At 43.6% G+C, this 22,637-nt stretch overlaps 2 protein-coding genes and 1 long non-coding RNA gene across 4 annotated transcripts; 2 read left to right on the top strand and 1 right to left on the bottom strand.

The window, feature by feature from the left end:
- The first annotated feature begins 86 nt into the window (after positions 1–86).
- Positions 87–4,603, top strand: LOC147974404 (uncharacterized). Its single transcript, XR_015600094.1, has 3 exons — positions 87–214; positions 802–963; positions 4,474–4,603. It is a non-coding gene; the product is annotated as an uncharacterized LOC147974404 (long non-coding RNA).
- A 4,780-nt stretch (positions 4,604–9,383) lies between these two features.
- LOC147974403 (putative WRKY transcription factor 34) lies at positions 9,384–10,925 on the top strand. 2 transcript variants are annotated; one of them, XM_087517457.1, is made up of 3 exons: positions 9,384–9,530; positions 10,043–10,207; positions 10,296–10,925. In XM_087517457.1, the coding sequence occupies exons 1-3, from the start codon at positions 9,502–9,504 to the stop codon at positions 10,513–10,515; spliced, it is 414 nt and encodes a 137-aa protein (XP_087373583.1). In that variant the 5' UTR covers positions 9,384–9,501; the 3' UTR covers positions 10,516–10,925. The 2 variants fall into 2 exon arrangements, with proteins under 2 accessions (XP_087373583.1, XP_087373582.1); XM_087517456.1 differs by having other exon boundaries at positions 9,385–9,536.
- Positions 10,926–11,409: 484 nt separating this feature from the next.
- Positions 11,410–16,564, bottom strand: LOC147974402 (TATA-box-binding protein 2). Its single transcript, XM_087517455.1, has 9 exons — positions 16,251–16,564; positions 15,287–15,374; positions 13,914–13,985; positions 13,164–13,214; positions 13,039–13,083; positions 12,853–12,945; positions 12,642–12,743; positions 12,487–12,560; positions 11,410–11,972 (listed from the first exon to the last, which is right to left on the bottom strand). Coding segments are annotated over exons 1-9 (603 nt in total). The 5' UTR covers positions 16,328–16,564; the 3' UTR covers positions 11,410–11,971.
- Between the last annotated feature and the right edge of the window lie 6,073 nt (positions 16,565–22,637).

The following is a 22,637-nucleotide window of genomic DNA, read 5'->3' as shown; positions in this document are numbered from 1 at the left end:
ATCGCCCCAAGAGCTTCCACTAGCCCCCCGATCCCTCCCACGACCCCCCTCTCTTTCTCATATAAATATACACTCTGCTGCAAGTAGCGGGAGTTCACAGGATCAAGGCCGCCATCTGTTCATGTGGGTAGGTAGCAACAGCATGAGCATGGGAGCGGTACTCCGGTGACCAGCTAGCCATGGCGTCGACCTCACAGCCGCCCACAGCGTATGAGTATGACCCCCCTCACACCTCTCTTTCTCTCTCTCTACGCCTCAACCTTAAGCTTGTACTCCCCTTATCCCATAATATAAGAGCGTTTTTATCTGTAGAATAGTATTTTTTGTGTGTGGCTAAACCAATTCGGCTTTAGGGTTAGCATGCATACTTGTGGCTGATTAGTTTGTTGTCGTGGTCTTTTCAGGTTTTCAATTCATGAAGTACTTCTTCTGTAAACTAATATAAGAGTGTTTAGATCATTACTACGGAGGAAGTACACACTATATGTGCATGTATGAGCAAGCATCTCCGGAGTCGTTGATCCGGACATATCCACATGAGATATATACTACTCATTCACCAAGCCGGCCGCCGAGCAAAACAAAAGCGTCCCTTTCTTAGGAATCATTCATTCATCCTCGAGATTTTAGATAGCTAGCCAGATTCGTGCTCCAGATCCGTGTGTGCTCTGTTGTCTCGAGTTTTTAGATAGCTAGCCAGATTCGTGCATGGGTCCTAAAGCATCGTCTAATGCATTGTTAATTGCTAGCTCATTCTCCTTAACGTAGCCGATGTTGAGTTAGATTTGTATTTGTGTATAGAGGGGACGGAGGACGTGAGCGAGGTCATCACGGCGACGAGGAGGATCAGCATGCAACTTGGCTGGAGGAGACAGCCGGCGGCCAGCCGCTGGTGATGCCGGAGGATGGGTACCGGTGGAAGAAGTACGGCCAGAAGTTCATCAAGAACATCCAGAAAATCAGGTACGCACGGCCAATACCTTGAGAAAAATCTTCTTAGATTTAAACGAACCGAAGAAGGGCGCGGTGCATTGTGCAGGAGCTACTTCCGGTGACGCGACAAGCGGTGCGGTGCTAAGAGCAACTCTAACAGACCCCGCAAAAAGCCCCGACCCGCAAAATAATCATCAAAATGCGGGTTGGCGCGGAAAATCCCGCCCGAACAGACCCCAAAAACGCGGCCGGCCCGCAAATTTTTTTGAGAGACGCGGCAAAATCTCCAGTAGGTTGCAGCCTTAAAGATAAACCTAGTGATACCTCTTTTAGAGTAGTAGCGGTATATGGTTCCCCATATGATGAGGGGAAGGATGATTTCCTATCAGAGCTGCATAACCTCTGTATGGGAGACCAACAACCTACCCTATTTGGGGAGATTTTAACTTGGTTAGATATCAGAAAGATAAGAACAATGGAAAGATTAATCACCATTGGAGTGATAAGTTCAATGCTTGGATTGATATTTGGAGCTTATTAGAGATCAAGATGTCAGGGAGATAATATACTTGGGCCAATAATCAGAGTAACCTCATTATGTCTACAATAGGTAGAATTTTTTGCAACACTGAACTAGATGCTATCTTCCCTTTAAGCTCTTCTCAGGCCTTTCCCAGAACTGGTAGTGACCACACTCTATTACTATGGGATTCAGGTCCGGGGTCTATTCCCAGGAGCAATAATTTTAAATTTGAGAAGTGGTAGCTACTTAGAGAGGAATTCAAAGTGCTAGCTGCTAAGAACTGGGCTGCTCCAGTGAAGCAATCCTTTGCTGTAGACATTTGGCAGGAGAAAGCTAGGAGATTTAGGAAGTTTGCCAAAGGGTGGAGCAAAAATGTAGAAGCTCTTCTTAGGAAAGAGCAGAAAACTCTTACTGAGGAATATGACACCCTTGACATAAAAGCTGAAACCACCCCACTCTCTGAAGGAGAGGTGGAGCGGATGAAGCAGATTCTTAAAGAGTTAAATCATATCTGGCTGAAGGAAGAAACAAAGGCCAGGCAGAGATCTAGGGATAGAGATATTTTAGAAGGAGACAAAAACACTGAATATTTCTATACTATAGCAAACCAGAGGAGGAGAAAGACTCTGATTCATGCTCTAGATAGTCCAGATGGTCCCGTTACTAACTTAGATGGGATGCTTAAAATAGCTACTTCTTTTTATAAAGATCTGTTTTAAAAAAGAGGACAGAAAAGGCTTTAGCATTAGTGATAATTTCTTTGCCCCTGAGGATCAAGTATCTGAAGTTGATAATGCTTCACTAATTGCCCCTTTTACTGAAGAAGAAGTGAGAGCAGCCATATTTGGGTCGTACTTTGAAGGGGCGCCAGGCCCAGATGGGATGTCTTTCCTTTTTCTACAACAATTTTGGGATATCATCAGGGTTGACGTTATGGCTCTCTTCCAGGATTTCCATTCTGGCACCCTAGATATATATAGATTAAATTTTGCCATCCTCACCTTGATCCCGAAAGAAAAAGATGCTACTAATATGAAAAAAATTTACACCTATCAGTCTTCTTAACTGTATTTTTAAAGTATTCACTAAAGTGCTTACGAATAGATTAACTCTTCTTATGAACCTATTGACTTCTAATAACCAATCAGCCTTCATAAAAGGCAGGTTTATTTTAGAGAGCATGGTCACAACGCATGAAGTCCTGCATTCTGCGGTTAAAACTAACAACTCTGGTCTGGTGCTATGAGAAAGCCTTTGACAAGGTGAACCTAGACTTCTTGCTAGAAATTCTTCATAAAAGGAACTTTAGCTCCACTTGGACAAAGTGGATAAAGCAGATCACTCACCAAGGATCTCTAGGAGTAAGAATTAATGGTGTAGAGGGTAATTTTTTCGTTACTAACAAAGGCTTGCGGCAAGGAGACCCAGTGTCCCCACTTCTCTTCAATCTCTGGTCGTTGATGTACTAACCAGGATGTTGATCAAGACCGCTTCACATGAGCTGATTAGAGGGCTTGGTTCTGACTTGGTGCCAAATGGAGTCATATGTTTGCAGTATGCAGACGACACCATACTTTTTTTAGAAAAAGATGAGCACAAAGCTGAGAACCTAAAAAAGATTCTTACTTGTTTCGAAAATGTTTTCTGGAATGAGTATTAACTACTCTAAAAGTGAACTTATTCCTATAGGCATGACTGATACTAAATCCAAGCTCTTTGCTGAGATAATTGGATGTGTGATTGGTGCTTTCCCCATCAAATATCTAGGGGTACCTCTCCATTATGAGAAGTTGAGAAGAGAGGATATCCAACCTCTTATTGATAAGATCCTAAAAAGAATTGCAGGATGGAGAGGAAAGCTTCTGTCATATGCTGCCAGACTAACCCTCATTAAAGCATGCCCCTCTAGTATTCCTGTCTATTTGATGTCCTTTTTCAAATTCTCTAAATGGGCATTAGACTTAATTAACAGTCAAATGGCCCATTGCTTGTGGAGTGATTTTGAGGGCAGTAGGAAACTGCACCTTGCCAACTGGCATCTGGTTTGCATGAAAAAATATTTTGGTGGACTAGGTGTACCAAATCTTAGATATGTAAACCTGTGTATGTTAGGCAATTGTGTTAAGAGATACATAGAGGATGAAGGAAAAATTTGGAAAGAAGTAGTAGACAAAAACTACATGGGAAAGTAACCAAACATTTTTGCCTGCAAGCCTCAAAACTCTTCAGTCTTTTGGAAGGGGGTATTGTGGGCTGCCAAAGCACTTAAGTTTGGATATAGGTGGCATGTTGGGAAAGGGAACAAAATAAGATATTGGGAGGACACTTGGTTTGGTGTTTTTCCATTGCCTGTTCAATTTTGGCCCCTTTATTCTATCTGTCACCGGCAGTGTGTGACTATTTCCCAAGTGTGGGATGGTCACGATATCAAACTAACTTTTAGAAGAAATTTTAACCCTACCATGATGGAAGAATGGTATTGTCTAGAGCAAATCATCAGGGGGTGTCTTATATGGATGAAGAGGATGCACTCATTTGGCAATATGAGGCGAAAGGAAAATACACTACTGGTTCCCTTTATAGTATTATTAACTTTAGAGGGGTACAACGGGTATTCATTCCCTCCATATGGTCCATTGTGGTGCCACCTAGAGTTCAAGTTTTCCTATAGCTGCTATCGTATAATAAACCCATGACAAAAGATAACCTTAAGAAAAGAGGGATTGAAAAACCCCTGAGTGTGTCTTTTGCACGGAGCATGAAACTGTTAGCCATTTATTTTTTGAGTGTGTTGTCGCTAGGATTGTTTGGCAGCATATTTCTAATTTCCTGGGTATTACCCTTGGGGGGGGGGGATTTCTTTTCCATTGCTAGATAGTGGCCTGCTAGTAAAAATCATGCCGCCACTAATTCTGTCTGTGCCAGTGCATTGTGGAGCATCTGGAAAATTAGAAACGCCCATGTCTTCAATAATGCTAAAATGGACCGACATGAATGCAATCTGGTGTATGATACAGGTGAATATCAAGAGATGGATGATCCTCTACAAGGGGGCTCACTTGACAAAAATGGAGAGATTATCCCACTTGATTACTCAGGTGATTCAGACCCCTTTCAGGCCGGGAGTGGGATGAACCTTAAGTCTTTGGGCAAAAAGGCTACCCTGCGAGAGATGCTGTTCAAAGACCCGACAACGCAGAAAGACAGAGCTGGGGGTGAAGATGGTTCTACCTCCCCACCAAGAAGTGGTGGCTGGATCCCCAAATTGATGACAAGCCCAACCACGCCGCTGGAGATCTCAAACTCCCCTGAGACGACTCCACTAAAGAGGAAGAAAAGTGCCGAGGCAGCGATGGAAACCGACAACTCTGTCATTGAGTTCTAGTTTTCTCTTCGTTTTGTCCCAGGATTCTCCGGGGTGTGTTCTGCAGCTCCGTGCTTCTCTGAGTTATCCCAGTAATGAGTCTTAGGAAGAGTCTAGTAGTAATATGTAACCAACCAGTTGGTTCCCTAAAGATGTAAGTTGCACTTTATTTTCTCTGAGACGCGCGTTTTGGACATGGTTTTTGTATCTCTGGTTTCGTTCTGGTAATGGAACCCGGGGGGGGGGGGGGGGGCTGTGGCCCTCCTTTTAGTCTAAAAAAACACACATGTGGCTATTATCTTCAGAAATGAATCAGGGGAGTTCATTGGGGCCTCGGACCTAGTTATGGACGTGCTCAAGATCCCTCATATGCGAAAGAAATAGCTTGTAGAGAAGATATATATATTGCTCAAGATCAAGGAGTTATGTCGGTGCAGGTAGCCTCTGATTGCCAAGGGGTGATCCAAAGTATCCATGATGAAAGTCTTGGAGAAAATGTCATGATCATAAGGGAGATTTCAGACCTTAGAAGGATAATTTCTGGAGCTATCTTCAAACACTAGTTTAGAGATCTAATGTAGATGCTCATAGTCTAGCTAAGCATGTTTTGAGTTTTATTCATGGCCGCTATATGTGGCATTTGGAGCCCCCGGGCTGTGTAAAGGTCCAGCTGTTTCCCTAAATAAACATATGCTAATCATTCAATCTAATCCAGGATTTGCTAAAGAAAATCAAATCTAATCCAGCCCCCCGCCCCCCCCCCCCCCCCCCCCCCAAAAAAAAATCAGGTTACTCTAAAAAAGAATCTAATCCAGATAATACAATTAGTCTCCTAAACTGGGTTGTGAAGGGCAATTTTTCCCTTTTAAAAGTTGGGGGTTTCTTAACATTGCGTAAAAAGAACAAAGTTGTGTGCTACTTTACTTGTAGAACAGTTCAGTTGTTTGATCACACATCTTAGAACATTAAGGAGCGACGCTTAGGGTCGCCAATTTAACATTAATTTTTCTCAATTGATATTCCTAAGTTGCCGAGAAAAAAAAATCTCAATTTGGACAAACTTTGCTATACATGAATGCTCGTGTATTGTGGTGATTTTGTCCATTTCATGTTGGGAAAAGTTTTGTTCATTTTCTTTATCATAGTTGTAGTTGTGTGAAATTTCATTTGATTTTTGATTTAAAATGTGCACTTTTTTTATCAAGAGGTTTACATGTATCCATTTCATCCAACCATGTGAAAGAAACATACAAGTTTGATTCTTCATGAACTTGCGTACATATATGCTTCTCTCATTTCAAAGCACCGACGCGCAGAGTGATGGCTTTTGGAGGCCGAGCTCCACGGAGCTCGTTTTCAAAATACGAATTTCCACAGCGTGAACTTTTCTAAACAAAAAATGTATACACTCTCCCACATGTGCATTGCATATGTGCAAAAATTCATGTACATATACTTCACCGCGTGGCGTATAGAAAAAAGACAAAAACGTATTTTCTAAAATGGCCCGATTTTTCTTGTTGTTGGGCTGGGATTTTGTTTTATCTGTACAGCCTTCAAATCACAAAATTTTAAAATGATTTTTTGACACGTGCATGCGGGAATCATATAAGTTTCCGTGGAATTTTTTTCCGAAACTTTGAAATATGACTTTTGATTTATTTTTTCAAATACCAAGCTCCTTGGAGGCCTCCGTTGGCATTTTCCGCCACGCTGAATGTCCTCTCCCTTTATTGTTCCTTCCGTACTGCCAGTGTGCCCGCCCGCCTAGTCGGCTGTCACTAACAAAGTAGTCAACGATGGTTCTACTCCAAGAAAAGTATAGGAAACATCTTTGTCTGTCACCGAAGCACTGCTAGATTTTTCCCCCCCAAGTCGCCGCCTTGTTGCGCCAACACCGACCAGGGTCGTCCGAGCTCAATGGACGCCAGTATGCCACCATTCATTCCCCGTCCGTCCTGTTGCTATATCATTTGTGAGTATGTCGGCAACTCGGCATGCCGGTAGGCGGTAGCAGGAGTGCAGGACAGGGACACGGCGACTCGCAGCCTTACCTTACCTTACCTTACCTAGCCGCGCGGATACTCTCGCCGTCTTGCATGCGTTGAAGAATCAAAACTCAATCAGCTGTTGCACACCGTGTTGCCGGCATCTATCCCAGCCACTTTGTTGTCACCCTGGCCGAGGCACTGGCATTATGTGGCGTCGCCGGCCCGCGGGGAGGGAGCATGCAGAAGCCGACGCCTTAGCTTGACGACCCCGACGACTGGACTCTCGGCGGAGCTTTCTCGGCGATTTCTCGCCGTCGTCGTCCACTCTGCAGAAAAGCAAGCGCGCGGCAGGGAAGCAACGAGGAAACGGGGCGCTTGCTTGCTTTGTTCCGAGCGAGCCGGCCGGCCGGCGTCGGCGGGTGCAGCAGTGCAGCACGATCGAGGAGACGACGACTCTCCCTGCATGGAATGGAAGAAAACATGGCGACTAGTGCTGCATGTGGCTAATTTGGTAGTACTCCTTTTAAGATTGAGAGCCAAAGAAAAGCAACACGTACGTTGCATACGAGTATCACTTTATCACCCATGTGTTAAGAGCTATAAGAAGAAAAGTTTCCATGGACGGAAGGTCAATGATGGACAGATGATCGACCGATGCGTCCATATGGCATTTAACTTGCTCTAGACCAATCTTGATTTTCTCTAGTTTCACTGAATTCTTATAGAAAATATTTTCATAATATATATGTTTAATGTTGTACTCCCTCTGTAAATTTTTATAGGACGTTTAATTTTAGGTCGAATAGATTTTAGCGTAATTTTCTATATATGTTGATCAAACTTAAAAGAAAGTTTGATGTGGAGTGACTTTAATTCCGGGTCGTGGCCAACCAGGACTAAAGGATGGAGGCCTTTAGTCTCGATTTATTTGTCCCGGTTGGTGAATCGGGACTAAAGGCCGTTCCCAACCAGGACTAAAGCCCGTTTCTCCACTAGTGAACAGTGGGACAAAGAGAAGCCACCTCGGGTTATCAGATATAAACAAGCGACACCAAATCTACCAAGGTTCGACCCTCACTGTATGAGTAACAAAATCACGCTCCTGCTTGTATGTGACTATATATATCACAAATGGGTTACGATGATGGTGTGCAAGATGTACTCAGTGAGCTGGCAGTCAACTCATCGAGTTGGGGGTGGACAATTTAGACAGAGTATCTAGATCTGATCTACTGATTGTGCTAGTAATTGCATGATAGCTAGGGTTTCCGCAGATCTTGGAGAGGTTGAAGATGTCTGCTCGTTTATGGTCACCTAATGCAACACAAATTGTGTATCCACAAAAGTTGCACTACCATTAAAAACCAGGGCATTTAAATTTTTTAAATGATATATTTTTTTACGGTAAACTTTCAATCTATTCATCTTCAATCTATTATTTTTTAAATGATATTATTTTTATAAGTATCCAGCTAGGGATACACACAGGAGCCTAATAAACCGAAAAGGACATAGTAACTAATAACAGTTTGTTTTCACCATCCACACACAGAAGATTTTTACCAAGACAAGAGGAAGGAAGCTCCATGTGAGCAACAACGAAGGTGAAGCGAAGCCCGTTGGATCCAGCGCCAGGCGCCAGCATCGCACCAAACTAATCAGCCGAACTGATCGCCGAGGCAGCTTCCCGGAACAAGCCAGCGCGCGCCATGCATGCATGGCCAGGAAAGGTTCCCTGACTGACGCACCGCGGCCGACGTCAGGCCGCTGATGAGTACGGGCGTGTGCTAACGGGAAGCCCACACGGCCGCCTTCACGGCAACACTGTCCGTCCTCCGTGTGATCCATGGGTGAATTTGCATGCCATGCATCCATGAGTCTATATTTTATGTGAGAGGATCACATCACGCAGTGGCACCACTTGCCGATTAACATACGGCTAGCTAGTTGCCTTGCCTGGTTCAATGGATGCAGCGTTATCTATGTTTCCTGGATCAATTCTTCTGGGTAATATTTCTGGACTCCTTGCAGGCGAAGTAGACCCGTTGATAGCGAGGCCACATCAAGATTTTTCATGTGCTGCAACTACAAAATTCGGTTGACTGCGTGCGTGCGCGCGTGTACGTACGTACTTTGTGTTCCGTGTCTATAAAATGATATTTTTAATTTCTTTTAGAGAACTATTGAAAAAGAAACTTGATCCGACGGCTGGGGATTTCGAATCGGCAATAACAAAAAAAACTTGACTTGGATTGATTTCACTAAGCTATATATAATCACTAGCTAGTAGCGCACTTGAAACTAGGGCCCGATGTAAATTTGGTTAATAGTGCTGGTACGTGCACAGCATCACGCTAGCTAATTTTGCTGAATCAGCTGGGTAGCTAGGGTAGGACAGTGTGACCCAAAGTTTTCCTGGTCTCAGACGACGTTAACACGCGCGCGTTGCATCGTTGAAGCTTCCATTTGAACAAAATAACCTCGATTGATACCCCCGAGAGCTTCTCTCATCCACTAGCAGTACTCCGATCTCTCGACCCCCACCCCTCTCTCGTGTATATATATACACTCTCTTCTGCAACTAGCCGAAGCTCACAGCATCAATGTCCCCCATCCGTTCATGTATCTAGTTAGCAACAGCGTAAGTATGGAAGCACTCCGGTGACCCGCTAGCCTCGTCGATTTCCGCCATGGCCTCAACCTCACAACCCCCCACAACGTATGAGTATGACCCCCCCTCGCCTCTCTCTCTCTCTCTCTCTCTCTCTCTCTCTCTCTCTCTCTCTCTCTCGATCTCTATGTGTGAAGATATTCATTTTAATTTGTGTTGGATTTTTGGCTAAACCATTTTGGTTTTACGGTTAGCAACTTAATTAGCATATGCATACATATGACTGACCTAATTAATCTGTTGTCGTGGTCGATCGTTTACGGTTTCTCCAAACATATCCACATGGGATATATACTACTCCATTCACCAAGCCGGCCGCCGAGCAAAACAAAGGCGTCCCTTTCATAGGAATCATTCGTTCATCCTTCCTTGATCTGCTCCAAATCCTTGTGTGCTCTGAATCTGATCTGGTTCGCCGAATGTTGTCTCGGTCGAGTTTTCATTTTAGCTGGTTGCTAGCTAGCTAGATTCATGCATGCCCCTATTTTCTTAGTCGAATTAAAGTGCTCGTTCATCATTTATGTGATCGATGAGTTATATTTGTATGTATTGGTTTGCAGAGGGAGCGGAGAAGGTGAGCGCAGTCATCATGGCGACGAGGAGGAGCAGCAGCAGGCAGCTTGGGCGGAGGAGGCAGCCGGCGTTCAACCGCTGGTGATGCCGGAGGACGGGTACCAGTGGAAGAAGTACGGCCAGAAGTTCATCAAGAACATCCAGAAAATCAGGTGCGCACGGCCAACACCTCGTGAAAACCTTACTCCTAATCTGATTTTAATGGATTGACGACGAAGGCACGGCGCATTGTGCATGCAGGAGCTACTTCCGGTGCCGCGACAAGCGGTGCGGCGCCAAGAAGAAGGTGGAGTGGCAGCCGGGCGACCCCAGCCTTCGCATCGTCTACGACGGCGCGCACCAGCACGGCTCCCCAGCCTCAAACGGCGGTGGTCAGGACGGCGACGGCGCCGCCAACCGGTACGATCTCAGCACCCAGTACTTCGGCGGGGCCGGCGCCCCCACGCCGCAGACGCGGTGACCAGACCACGCGACGCGACGGCCGCCTTGCCTTGCCGGCCGACTGACGACAGGTGCCGCCGGCCGGTGGCGCCATCAGGTGGACGCATGCATGGTAGCTGTTGAACGGCCGGCGGTGGCGGTGCCGGTTCGCCGCCGGCGCAGCGCTGTCGACGGTTTAGGTGGCAGATTATCTGTGGTCAACGTGATTACAACGTGCACTAGCTGGCTAGTTCAGCGGTCGCACTGCTACGACTAGTAGTACCTGTAGCTCCGTTTGTTCCCTGTATGTATGTATGTACGATTAGTTCAACTCCGGTACCTGAGGCCGCGAGTGCATCAGCATTAATTAGCAGTAACACCTGAGGCTGTCACGCTAAATGCCTAAATGTACAAGTGGATCGGATCGCTGATTTGACTCTTCAAAGCCTTCTTGCTTTGCTTGCTTGCCCTCATCCTCATGGCGCCACACCACAGCCCACTACTAAAAAAAGCTCATTAGAAGTACAAAACAACCCAACATAAATTACATCGAGGTCCACTGCCTCCAGCAGATCGCGCCTTTGTTGCCGCTCCCATGGCAAAGCCTTGTCGATGACAGCCCAGAAGCATTTTTGCACGCGCCCTCAAGGATCAGCACCACGAAGCCACCCTCATCGCCGTTGAGCCCTTGAATTGATCTGAAAAATCTGTTTAAGACACTTTTTTCTGGTACGTTTGATCAGAATCGAACGGCTAAGAGAAAAGTGGCTCAAAAGCGCCACTGCACAGGGATCATTCAACCGACGAGGTGCAAAAGAAAAACCAGGCGTGCGTTTAGCAAACACAAAAAACAGAAGAAATCATCTCTGTCCAAGATTCTTCAGGGAAGCACCATGGGTATGCATGCAGCAAACACAATGGAGAAACCAAGAAATCTAGCAGCACATACAACAGTTTTCATTGTTCATTCTAATGCAAAGTCAAAAACATCTCAAGGAGAATAAACACAACAGAAAAAAAAAATGACAGATATAGTTACTACATACATAGGTCCAGCAGTACGCACATACAGATTGCCCAACATGACATTGTCTGTCGACACCAGCCTTCTCATCACTGTACCTACAGCATGAGAACTTGCACCATGCAGTGCAGTTCGCTGGAAGTACTCAGAGAAGACTCACACACAAGCTGTCTTCTGTGCTGCAATTCAGACATAAACTCTACTCAGAAGTAACGACCCTTTTTGTTGACCGACTCCTCTATCACACGGTGGACCTATTATCATCATCAATCAAGAGACCAAACGGATACGACGCCTCAAGCCTCCATCCACAACATGGACTTGCGACCCAACCACCGCACATCAAAGCTCGCATCAAATTACAACATGCTATGGACTCCTCCAGACTATATGTACAGTTGAAATTAGCAGTCACGTCTCACAAGATGGCAAAATCTCAGGGGACCTTGTAGTTGTGAGTTCAGTAAGTTAATCTGCAAACAGAGACAAGTAAGAAACAATCAGTTTTATTCTTCTAGACAAATGTCTCGATGCAAATCTAAAAAAGGTAAATTGCACTATCCAGCATCTTCTGCAAGAAGAAAGGACGCATAGCCATAAATCTATCAAAACCGTACAGCATTATTATTGCATCAATTGCATATAGAGAAATCTAAGCCACAGCAATGGCACCTAAGTAGAGAGGTCAAGGGACTGAAAAATCAACTTTCCTCAAGATGAACAACATTCTCATCAACCTCCATTCAACAAAATGTAAAAACTCCACAGAAAAGCATGAGTGTGCTGCTCCACAAGGACAAATTAAATGACCAACTACAATCATAATATTCAAGAATTCACACAACACACAGCTGCTCTACACTAGAAAAATGTTCCCTGCAACTATCCACTAAAATGCTCAAACTTCAACAACTGAACAGGAGATCTCCTTATTTTACTAAGTTTCTAGCACACGGCAAACATAACATTATCAATAATAGTGCATACCATTGCTGGACTTTTCTGAACTCTGTGAGTACAGGATATATGTTTTCAAAGGCGGTGTATGTCTCTTCTCTCACCTGGAAAGACAAAAAAATTAGTGTCTTTCAGATGTACGAAAAGAATAGCCAATTAAAGTATATAAGATAAAAGACAGCTACCTTTGCTCCGGTCAAGACAATCTTGCCTGAAACAAAAATCAGAAGAACAATCTTCGGTTGCTTCATTCGATATATCAGGCCAGGAAAAAGTTCTGGCTCATACTGTAAAATAAAAAAACATTAAGGTAAACATCATTCAACTTACACTCGAGAATAACAGCAACATGCACAAGCAGAGGTTCTCAAAGAAACATAGAACCATTCGACTTACACTTGAGAAAGCACCATGAGAATATGCGAGGCCCTCCAGTCTAATTGGAAATTTAACATCACAAGAGCCAACAATATTCTGAATCTTAAAATCCTGATATAGCACAAAAGTTAGGACAGTCTCACAAAATGAAATTGGTCAGAGCGCAGGTGTACTCATGAGAATATGCCTGGAATAGTTAGTTACCTTGAATTTAGCTGGAAAGCCAAGTTTCTGAATAATACGAGCATACTGGGAACAACATTGTGTGTTAGACTTCAGAAACCTCTCAGCCAGCATAGACAAAATAATCGAAGCAAACAATGGCATACCTTTCTTGCTGCAAGCTTGGACTGCTGTTCGCTCTTTGCTCCAGTACATACCTGCAACAGGACTTGCGTTAACATAAATAAAGATGGATGGCGAGTTGTATACATGGTGGTAGTTCTCTGAAACGGTTGCTCAAAAAATAGTTCTCTTAAACCTATACACTTTTCAATCAATAAGACAGAACAGAAGTTCCTTTCTTCAAAAATAAATATCTTTCTTCCAGTCAAACTGCCATAAGATCAGTGATGACAAACAATAAAGCTTATTTGAATACAGATTTCGACCCAGTTACATTGATATATAACATAGGAACAGAGTAATCAGTTATCTCCGAAAATATGACAACCAAGAAAGCTTATTTGAATAAAGATTTCGATCATTCCACAGGTACTGGAGTACATTATTTTAGGGTTCATCTATTACGGATAAACAAGAGATTTTGATAATGCTTGACGGCAATGAAATTAAGCTACGGGTAACTACTCATTCCATTAGTATATAACATAAGAACAGAGTAATCAATTATCTCTAAAAATAAGAACATAATTGCTTGTGCATGCAAAATTTAACTTGCACATTTAATGAAGAGTACAGATTAGGTATAATTTTTTTAATATGGTACATGAAGCGATTGTAAATAAAACAATTCTAACAGCTGACAGTGCAAGTGTGTAACAGCAGCTCATGAAATAAGCATTACAATAGTCAAGAACATGTACAAGCTTAAGTGCTTAAGTGAAGTTGGACCATACCATTTTACCCGACGCGAATATCAGTGCTGTAGTTTTTGGTTCTCTTATTCTCATGATAACTGCAGCAAAACGCTGTATGAAGAGAAGAGTAAACAAACAAAAGCATTAAACATGGAACAGAAGAACTAAGTTACATAAAACAGGACGTATGACCAGAAAATACGCAGATAATCAAGTTGCTAATATGCATACTCTCTGTATACTAGTCTTTCACCGATGCGGCGATGCCTTATTGTACAGCAAACTCAATAGCGTACATTCACCTCAAGACATCACATTCAGTTCAACATACTCCCCCTACAGTCAAGTTTTGTCTGGTAACTGCAGCACTAAGTACAAGGCATATGATATCTGCTAACTGCTGAATCTCGTTTGTAGGGAAAATGAGTTCTTATTTATGTTACAAGCTGGTTGTGGGGTGCATCTTTACTATCTTTCCTTAGCGTTACCCTATCAAACTGAAAACCATGGGGAAAAGAACAGTTTGCGCCCTGGGCTAAAAATAAACTTGTGCCTTAAAAAAGCAACTTTTTTTATCTAAATTTGTTTTTTAAACCAGGGGCAACTTGTCTTTTTCCCAGAAAAATTTGGTTGCAACAAAAAGTACATGAACATGCACATGAGCAAAAGAAATCATAATTTTTTGGCATTTAAAAAAAACAAAAACTCAACCAGAAGCATGTGCTGTGGATGCAACTTCAAATTACATCATTTAAAGACCTTGGGAATGTTAAAACTTTTTAGATCTAAATTTGTTTTTTAAACAAGGGGCACAAGACTTGTCTTTTTCCAGGAAAATTTACATGCAACAGAAAGTACATGAACATGCACATGAGCAAAAGAAATCATAATTTTTTGGCTTTTCAAAAAAAAACCTCAAGCAGAAGCATGTGCTATGGATGCAACTTCAAATTACATCATTCAAAGACCTTGGGAATGTTAAAACTTTTTAGATCTAAATTTGTTTTTTAAACAAGGGGCACAAAACTTGTCTTTTTCCAGGAAAATTTACATGCAACAGAAAGTACATGAACATGCACATGTGCAAAAGAAATCATAATCTTTTGGCATTTAAAAAAAAACTCAACCAGAAGCATGTACTCCAGGTGCAACTTTGAATTACATCACTCAAAGACCTTGGGAACGTTAGCCTTATATATGTGTTACTCCCTCCGTCTGGAAATACTTGTCATCAAAATGGATAAAAATGGCTGTATCTAGAACTAAAATACATCTAGATACATCCCCTTTTATTCATCTTGATGACAAATATTTCCGGACGGCAAATAACCTTAGAAAATTGTGATGCACGCAAATAAAAAAAACTTTAAGTGAAAACATGCCCACAGGAACACACTGGCCAATCATCATACCTTTGGATTATATTCTGCGTTGCGTGCCTGCAGAGCTATTGCTTTGAGGTCCAACTTACAATCCAAATTGACTGTTGACACAATATTCCTGCCATAAGATAAGAGGATACACAAACAATGAACTCAATTTTCTCAATAGAAATGGCAAAAGAAGGTCATAAAAGCACAAATCATCGAGAAAACTACAGTTCCTAGAGCTGAAACATAACATGGCAATCCAACGATATAAGACGACGCCACAGGCACTCCACACTTCTCAATGCACAACAACAAGCAAGTACACCATGCTACTCATGGATGAAGTTTCCACACGCTGGCTGGTACAAGCATAAACTGGCTAGCACGCAAGACCGAAAAATGACTTGTGCTTTCTTGACCATGTCAAATAAAAAATGTTCAGCTCGCACCAGCAGTTGAGATAATTCCATCGCCACACCACACAAGATCCTATTGTTTCTAGTCAGAAACACACGCTGGCCAAGGTTTTGGTCACCTATGTTTGGGCGAGGACTGGCAATAAACTATCCATCTGTCCAAAAAAGGGACCAATTTCGGCATGGTTGTTGGTTGGGGCAGAGACAGAACAAGCCCTTGGGTTTCTCCCTCGCTGTGACGGACCCAAATCCTAATATCCGGGGCAAAATTGCATGTGATTGCTATACTTATTACTCAAACCGGTTAGACTAATTATCGCCCCTTGTAACTACATCACCCAGCAATCCAGCTATCAAGGGGCAATTTAATTTTTTCCTGGTATGGTTGGTATGTGATTACTTTTTTATGTGATTACTAGTACTACTCGAACCGATTAGGCTAATTACCGCCCCATCTCCAGCAGGCACCACCCGCACCCAAAGGATCTAGCAAACCAAACCAGGTCAACGAGCCACCGGCGACGGGCGGGATCTTCCCTTGCCCTCGCCGGCGGCGACCCGGGGCGGGGCGGGGCGGATCGGGGACTTACTGGAGCGTGGGGATGATGCCGGAGGGGTGCTTGGACAGATCCACCGGCTCGCTCCCCTCCAGCGTCGCCTCCGCCATGGCGACAGACTCGGCCGGCCGGCCGAATCAGAGCGGATCCGAGGGAGAAATTGGCGGGAAGAGGCGCGCGGGCAGGGAAGGTCGGCGGAAAATTTCGAAATTCGGGGTCTTTTATAGAGATCGGAGGCAGGAGGAGCGGGGAGCGGAGAGGGGGGAAGGGATCTGTGTCGCGGGAAGGGGAGGGGAGATGCGTGTGGTGTGGTGCGTGCGGGGGAGGAGGCGAGGGGTGGTGGGAATGGGGATGTGGTTGGGCGTGGCCGGTGGGCCGGGCGGGTTGGGTATTTATATGGGGAGCGAGGTGACCCCCTATGGCCGGTCATAATTGTTTTCCTATGTATACTCAATACATTTTGTGTAAATTGTTTCCAAAAAGAAAATAGTTTTGTGACATTCCAAATTTGTACGAGGCATGTGTGTGTGGTTCACACAGTGATACCGGGCAATTTTCACATTAGGTATGTCTTTTTTTTTGGGAACTCACATTAGGTATGTCATTGGTGCCAGTGTCAGGCGAGCAGAAGGGCCTTGAAAACTCGTCATGTCATCGTGTCCGTCTCTTCTCTACTTACGACTAGGTACATCTTGTAGAAAATGATAGGCATCAAGCTATGTGTAATTGCTTGTCCCAGTGGTAGCTACCTGTCATTGAATCAATATGAAGTTCCCTTGACACTCCAGGTGCTGTGCAGGTTTCGTAATATCATATCAAGATTCCACCCAGCCACGTTCAGATTCATCACTGCGTATTTATTGTCTTTGAAAAAAGAAGCAACTCCTCTCGTGGATATATAACACCCTCTACCTTCTCGGTCTGCTTCAATCGCATGACTCGCCAGCTTTCAATAAGATGATCTCTCTTCTTCTACCCTCCCATCATCGGGTGTTGAGTGTTCATTTGTATTGCACTATCTGGAAATGAGAGGCCTCGGGAAAAAACCATGCCATTACACGCCGAACGATACAAGAGTTGATTTTGCACTATGCCAAGAAGAAATACGACAATGCGCTGCAAATCATGGCTCTTCAAGACGTACAACACATACATGTAGAAGTTTAAGCTTTCAAAGGGCGGACACCAAATCCTCTTGCAATGTGACTGGGCTAGGTGGAGTAGCTTATCAAACATGGGACTAACTCATCTCTTCGTGGGAATCATGGGGGTCTATTCTAAATGTGATGAGAGATGTATGTAGTCGCATGTAGTAACCGGATGTTTTTATGAGCAATTTTTTTTATTTTCCTATGTGGTACTACATTTTGTGTTATATGAATAGTTTTGTGACACGCCAAATTTGTGTGAGTCATGTGTGTGTGGTTCATACAAGGATACTAGGCTATTTTTACTCTAGGTATGTCCCTGGCGCTAGTGGCAGGCGAGTGAGAGGTTCTTCAAAACTCGCCGTGTCATCTTGTCCGTCTTTGCGGCTATGACTGCGTACATCTTGTACAAAATGATATGCATCAAACTACGGTGTCATTTCTTGTCCTAGTTGTAGCTATATGTCATTGAATAGATATAAAGTCTTCTCGATCCTCCACGTGTCGTGTAGGTTTCATACTATCATATCAAGTTTCCACCCACCCATATTCAAATTTCACACTACATATTTATACGGGACCGGTGGGCTGGGCGGCTTGGGTATTTATACGGGGACTAAGGCCTCCTTTGGTTCATAGGATAGGAAAGTCATAGGAAATGAGATGACATGTATCTGAAATCCTATGATGGCCTCTTTTGGTTCATAGGATAGGATTATCGTATGAATAGGAATTTTGTAGGAAATAAGATGACATGTATGTCAAATCCTATGAGTAGGAATAGGAAAGGAGATGTCATTTGGTTGACATCAAAGGAATTTTTTCATTGAGTCTAGGTTTTTTTTTATTTTCCTATGAAATGTGGAGGATAGGAACCAATCCTATGTAGAAATAGGAATCTATTCCTATGAACCAAAGGGTTCTAAAGGAAAAAATCCTATAAGAATCCTATCCTATGAAATTCCTGCAAATCAAAGGAGGCCTGAATAGGAATAGAAAAGAAGGTGCCCTTTGGTTCACATCATAGGATTTTTTTTTCATTGAGTCTAGGCTAATATTTATTTTCCTATGAAATATGAAGGATAGGAAGATTTCCTTCACAGGAATAGGATTCTATTCCTACAAACCAAAGGGCTCTAAAGGAATTTTCCCTATACAAATCCTATCCTATGGGATTCCTACAAAATTCCTACAAACCAAAGGAGCCCTAAGGTTACTTGCCGTGGTCGGTCACAATTATTTTCCTACCTAGTATAGTTAGTACATTTTGTGCTATATGAATAGTTTTGCTCAAAAATAAAAGAGAATAATTTTGTGACACTCCAAATTTGTGTGAGGCATGTGTGAAGGAAATATGCCCTAGAGGCAATAATAAAGTTATTATTTATTTCCTTATATCATGATAAAAGTTTATTATTCATGCTAGCATTGTATTAACCGGAAACATAATACATGTGTGAATACATAGACAAACAGAGTGTCACTAGTATGCCTCTACTTGACTAGCTCGTTAATCAAAGATGATTATGTTTCCTAACCATGGACAAAGAGTTGTTATTTGATTAACGGGATCACATCATTAGTTGAATGATCTGATTGACATGACCCATTCCATTAGCTTAGCACCCGATCGTTTAGTATGTTGCTATTGCTTTCTTCATGACTTATACATGTTCCTATGACTATGAGATTATGCAACTCCCGTTTGCCAGAGGAACACTTTGTGTGCTACCAAACGTCACAACGCAACTGGGTGATTATAAAGGAGCTCTACAGGTGTCTCCAAAGGTACATGTTGGGTTGGCGTATTTCGAGATTAGGATTTGTCACTCCGATTGTCGGAGAGGTATCTCTGGGCCTTCTCGGTAATGCACATCACTTAAGCCTTGCAAGCATTGCAACTAATGAGTTAGTTGCGGGATGATGTATTATAGAACGAGTAAAGAGACTTGCCGGTAACGAGATTGAACTAGGTATAGGATACCGACGATCGAATCTCGGGCAAGTAACATACCGATGACAAAGGGAACAGCGTATGTTGTTATGCGGTCTGACCGATAAAAGATCTTCGTAGAATATGTAGGAGCCAATATGAGCATCCAGGTTCCGCTATTGGTTATTGACCGGAGACGTGTCTCGGTCATGTCTACATTGTTCTCGAACCCGTAGGGTCCGCACGCTTAAGGTTACGATGACAGCTATATTATGAGTTTATGCATTTTGATGTACCGAAGGTTGTTCGGAGTCCCGGATCTGATCACGGACATGACGAGGAGTCTCGAAATGGTCGAGACATAAAGATTGATATATTGGAAGCCTATGTTTGGATATCGGAAGTGTTCCGGGTGAAATCGGGATTTTACCGGAGTACCGGGAGGTTACCGGAACCCCCCGGGAGCTATATGGGCCTTAGTGGGCCTTAGTGGAAGAAGAGGAGAGGAAGCCAGAGCTGGGCCGCACGCCCTCCCCCCTAGTCCGAATAGGACAAGGAGAGAGGGGGCCGGCGCCCCCCTCCTTCTCTCTCTCTCTTCCCCCCCTCCTTGAATCCTATTCCAATTAGGAAAGGGGGGGAGTCCTACTCCCAGAAGGAGTAGGACTCCTCCTGGCGCGCCTCTCCTTAGCCGGCTAGCCCCCCTCCCTTGAACCTTTATATACGGAGGCAGGGGCACCCCTAGAGACACAAGTTGATCCACGTGATCATATTCTTAGCCGTGTGCGGTGCCCCCTTCCACCACAGTCCTCGATAATATTGTAGCGGTGCTTAGGCGAAGCCCTGCGACGGTAGTACATCAAGATCGTCACCACGCCGTTGTGCTGACAGAACTCTTCCCCGACACTTTGCTGGATCGGAGTCCGGGGATCGTCATCGAGCTGAACGTGTGCTAGAACTCGGAGGTGCCGTAGTTTCGGTGCTTGATCGGTCGGGCCGTGGAGACGTACGACTACATCAACCAAGTTAACGCTTCCGTTGTCGATCTACAAGGGTACGTAGATCACACTCCCCCCTTCTCGTTGCTATGCATCACCATGATCTTGCGTGTGCGTAGGAATTTTTTTGAAATTACTATGAAACCCAACAGTGGCATCTGAGCCTAGGTTTTATATGTTGATGTTATATACACGAGTAGAACACAAGTGAGTTGTGGGCGATATAAGTCATACTGCTTACCAGCATGTCATACTTTGGTTCGGCGGTATTGTTGGACGAAGCGGCCCGGACCAACATTACGCGTACGCTTACGCGAGACCGGTTCTCCCGACGTGCTTTTCACATAGGTGGCTTGCGGGTGACAGTTTCTCCAACTTTAGTTGAACCGAGTGTGGCTACGCCCGGTCCTTGCGAAGGTTAAAACAGCACCAACTTGACAAACTATCGTTGTGGTTTTGATGCGTAGGTAAGATTGGTTCTTGCTTAAGCCCGTAGTAGCCACGTAAAACTTGCAACAACAAAGTAGAGGACATCTAACTTGTTTTTGCAGGGCATGTTGTGATGTGATATGGTCAAAACATGATACTAAATTTTATTGTATGAGATGATCATGTTTTGTAACCGAGTTATCGGCAACTGGCAGGAGCCATATGGTTGTCGCTTTATTGTATGCAATGCAATTGCGCTGTAATGCTTTACTTTATCACTAAGCGGTAGCGATAGTCATGGAAGCATAAGATTGGCGAGACGACAACGATGCTACGATGGAGATCAAGGTGTCGTGCCGGTGACGATGGTGATCACGACGGTGCTTCGGAGATGGAGATCACAAGCACAAGATGATGATGGCCATATCATATCACTTATATTGATTGCATGTGATGTTTATCTTTTATGGATCTTATCTTGCTTTGATTGACGGTAGCATTATAAGATGATCTCTCACTAAATTATCAAGAAGTGTTCTCCTTGAGTATGCACCGTTGCGAAAGTTCTTCGTGCTGAGACACCACGTGATGATCGGGTGTGATAGGCTCTACGTTCAAATATAACGGGTGCAAAACAGTTGCACACGCGGAATACTCAGGTTATACTTGACGAGCCAAGCATATACAGATATGGCCTCGGAACACGGAGACCGAAAGGTCAAACGTGAATCATATAGTAGATATGATCAACATAGTGATGTTCACCAATGAAACTACTCCATCTCACGTGATGATCGGACATGGTTTAGTTGATTTGGATCACGTAATCACTTAGAGGATTAAAGGGATGTCTATCTAAGTGGGAGTTCTTTAAGTAATATGATTAATTGAACCTAAATTTATCATGAACTTAGTACCTGATAGTATCTTGCTTGTTTATGTATGATTGTGGATAAATGGCCCGTGCTGTTGTTCCGTTGAATTTTAATGCGTTCCTTGAGAAATCAAAGTTGAAAGATGATGGTAGCAATTACATGGACTGGGTCCGTAACTTGAGGATTATCCTCATTGCTGCACAGAAGAATTACGTCCTGGAAGCACCGCTGGGTGCCAGGCCTGCTGCTGGAGCAACACCAGATGTTGTGAACGTCTAGCGGAGCAAAGCTGATGACTACTCGATAGTTCAGTGTGCCATGCTTTATGGCTTAGAACCGGGACTTCAACGACGTTTTGAACGTCATGGAGCATATGAGATGTTCCAGGAGTTGAAGTTAATATTTCAAGCAAATGTCCGGATTGAGAGATATGAAGTCTCCAATAAGTTCTATAGCTGCAAGATGGAGGAGAACAATTCTGTCAGTGAGCATATACTCAAAATGTCTGGGTATAATAATCACTTGATTCAGATGGGAGTTAATCTTCCAGATGATTGCGTCATTGACAGAATTCTCCAATCACTACCACCAAGCTACAAGAGCTTCGTGATGAACTATAATATGCAAGGGATGAATAAGACTATTCCCGAGCTCTTCGCAATGCTGAAAGCTGCGGAGGTAGAAATCAAAAAGGAGCATCAAGTGTTGATGGTCAACAAGACCACTAGTTTCAAGGAAAAGGGCAAAGGGAAGAAGAAGGGGAACTTCAAGAAGAACAGCAAATAAGTTGCTGCTCAAGAGAAGAAACCCAAGTCTGGACCTAAGCCTGAAACTGAGTGCTTCTACTGCAAGCAGACTGGTCACTGGAAGCGGAACTGCCCCAAGTATTTGGCGGATAAGAAGGATGGCAAGGTGAACAAAGGTATATGTGATATACATGTTATTGATGTGTACCTTACTAATGCTCGCAGTAGCACCTGGGTATTTGATAATGGTTCTGTTGCTAATATTTGCAACTCGAAACAGGGACTACGAATTAA

Source organism: Triticum urartu, chromosome 4A (genome assembly GCF_056163025.1).
Source record: "Triticum urartu cultivar PI428250 chromosome 4A, HENAU_Tu73, whole genome shotgun sequence".
Taxonomy (NCBI): Eukaryota; Viridiplantae; Streptophyta; class Magnoliopsida; order Poales; family Poaceae; genus Triticum; species Triticum urartu.
Note: the sequence above shows the minus strand (reverse complement) of the source record. Positions and strands in the feature narration are given on the sequence as shown.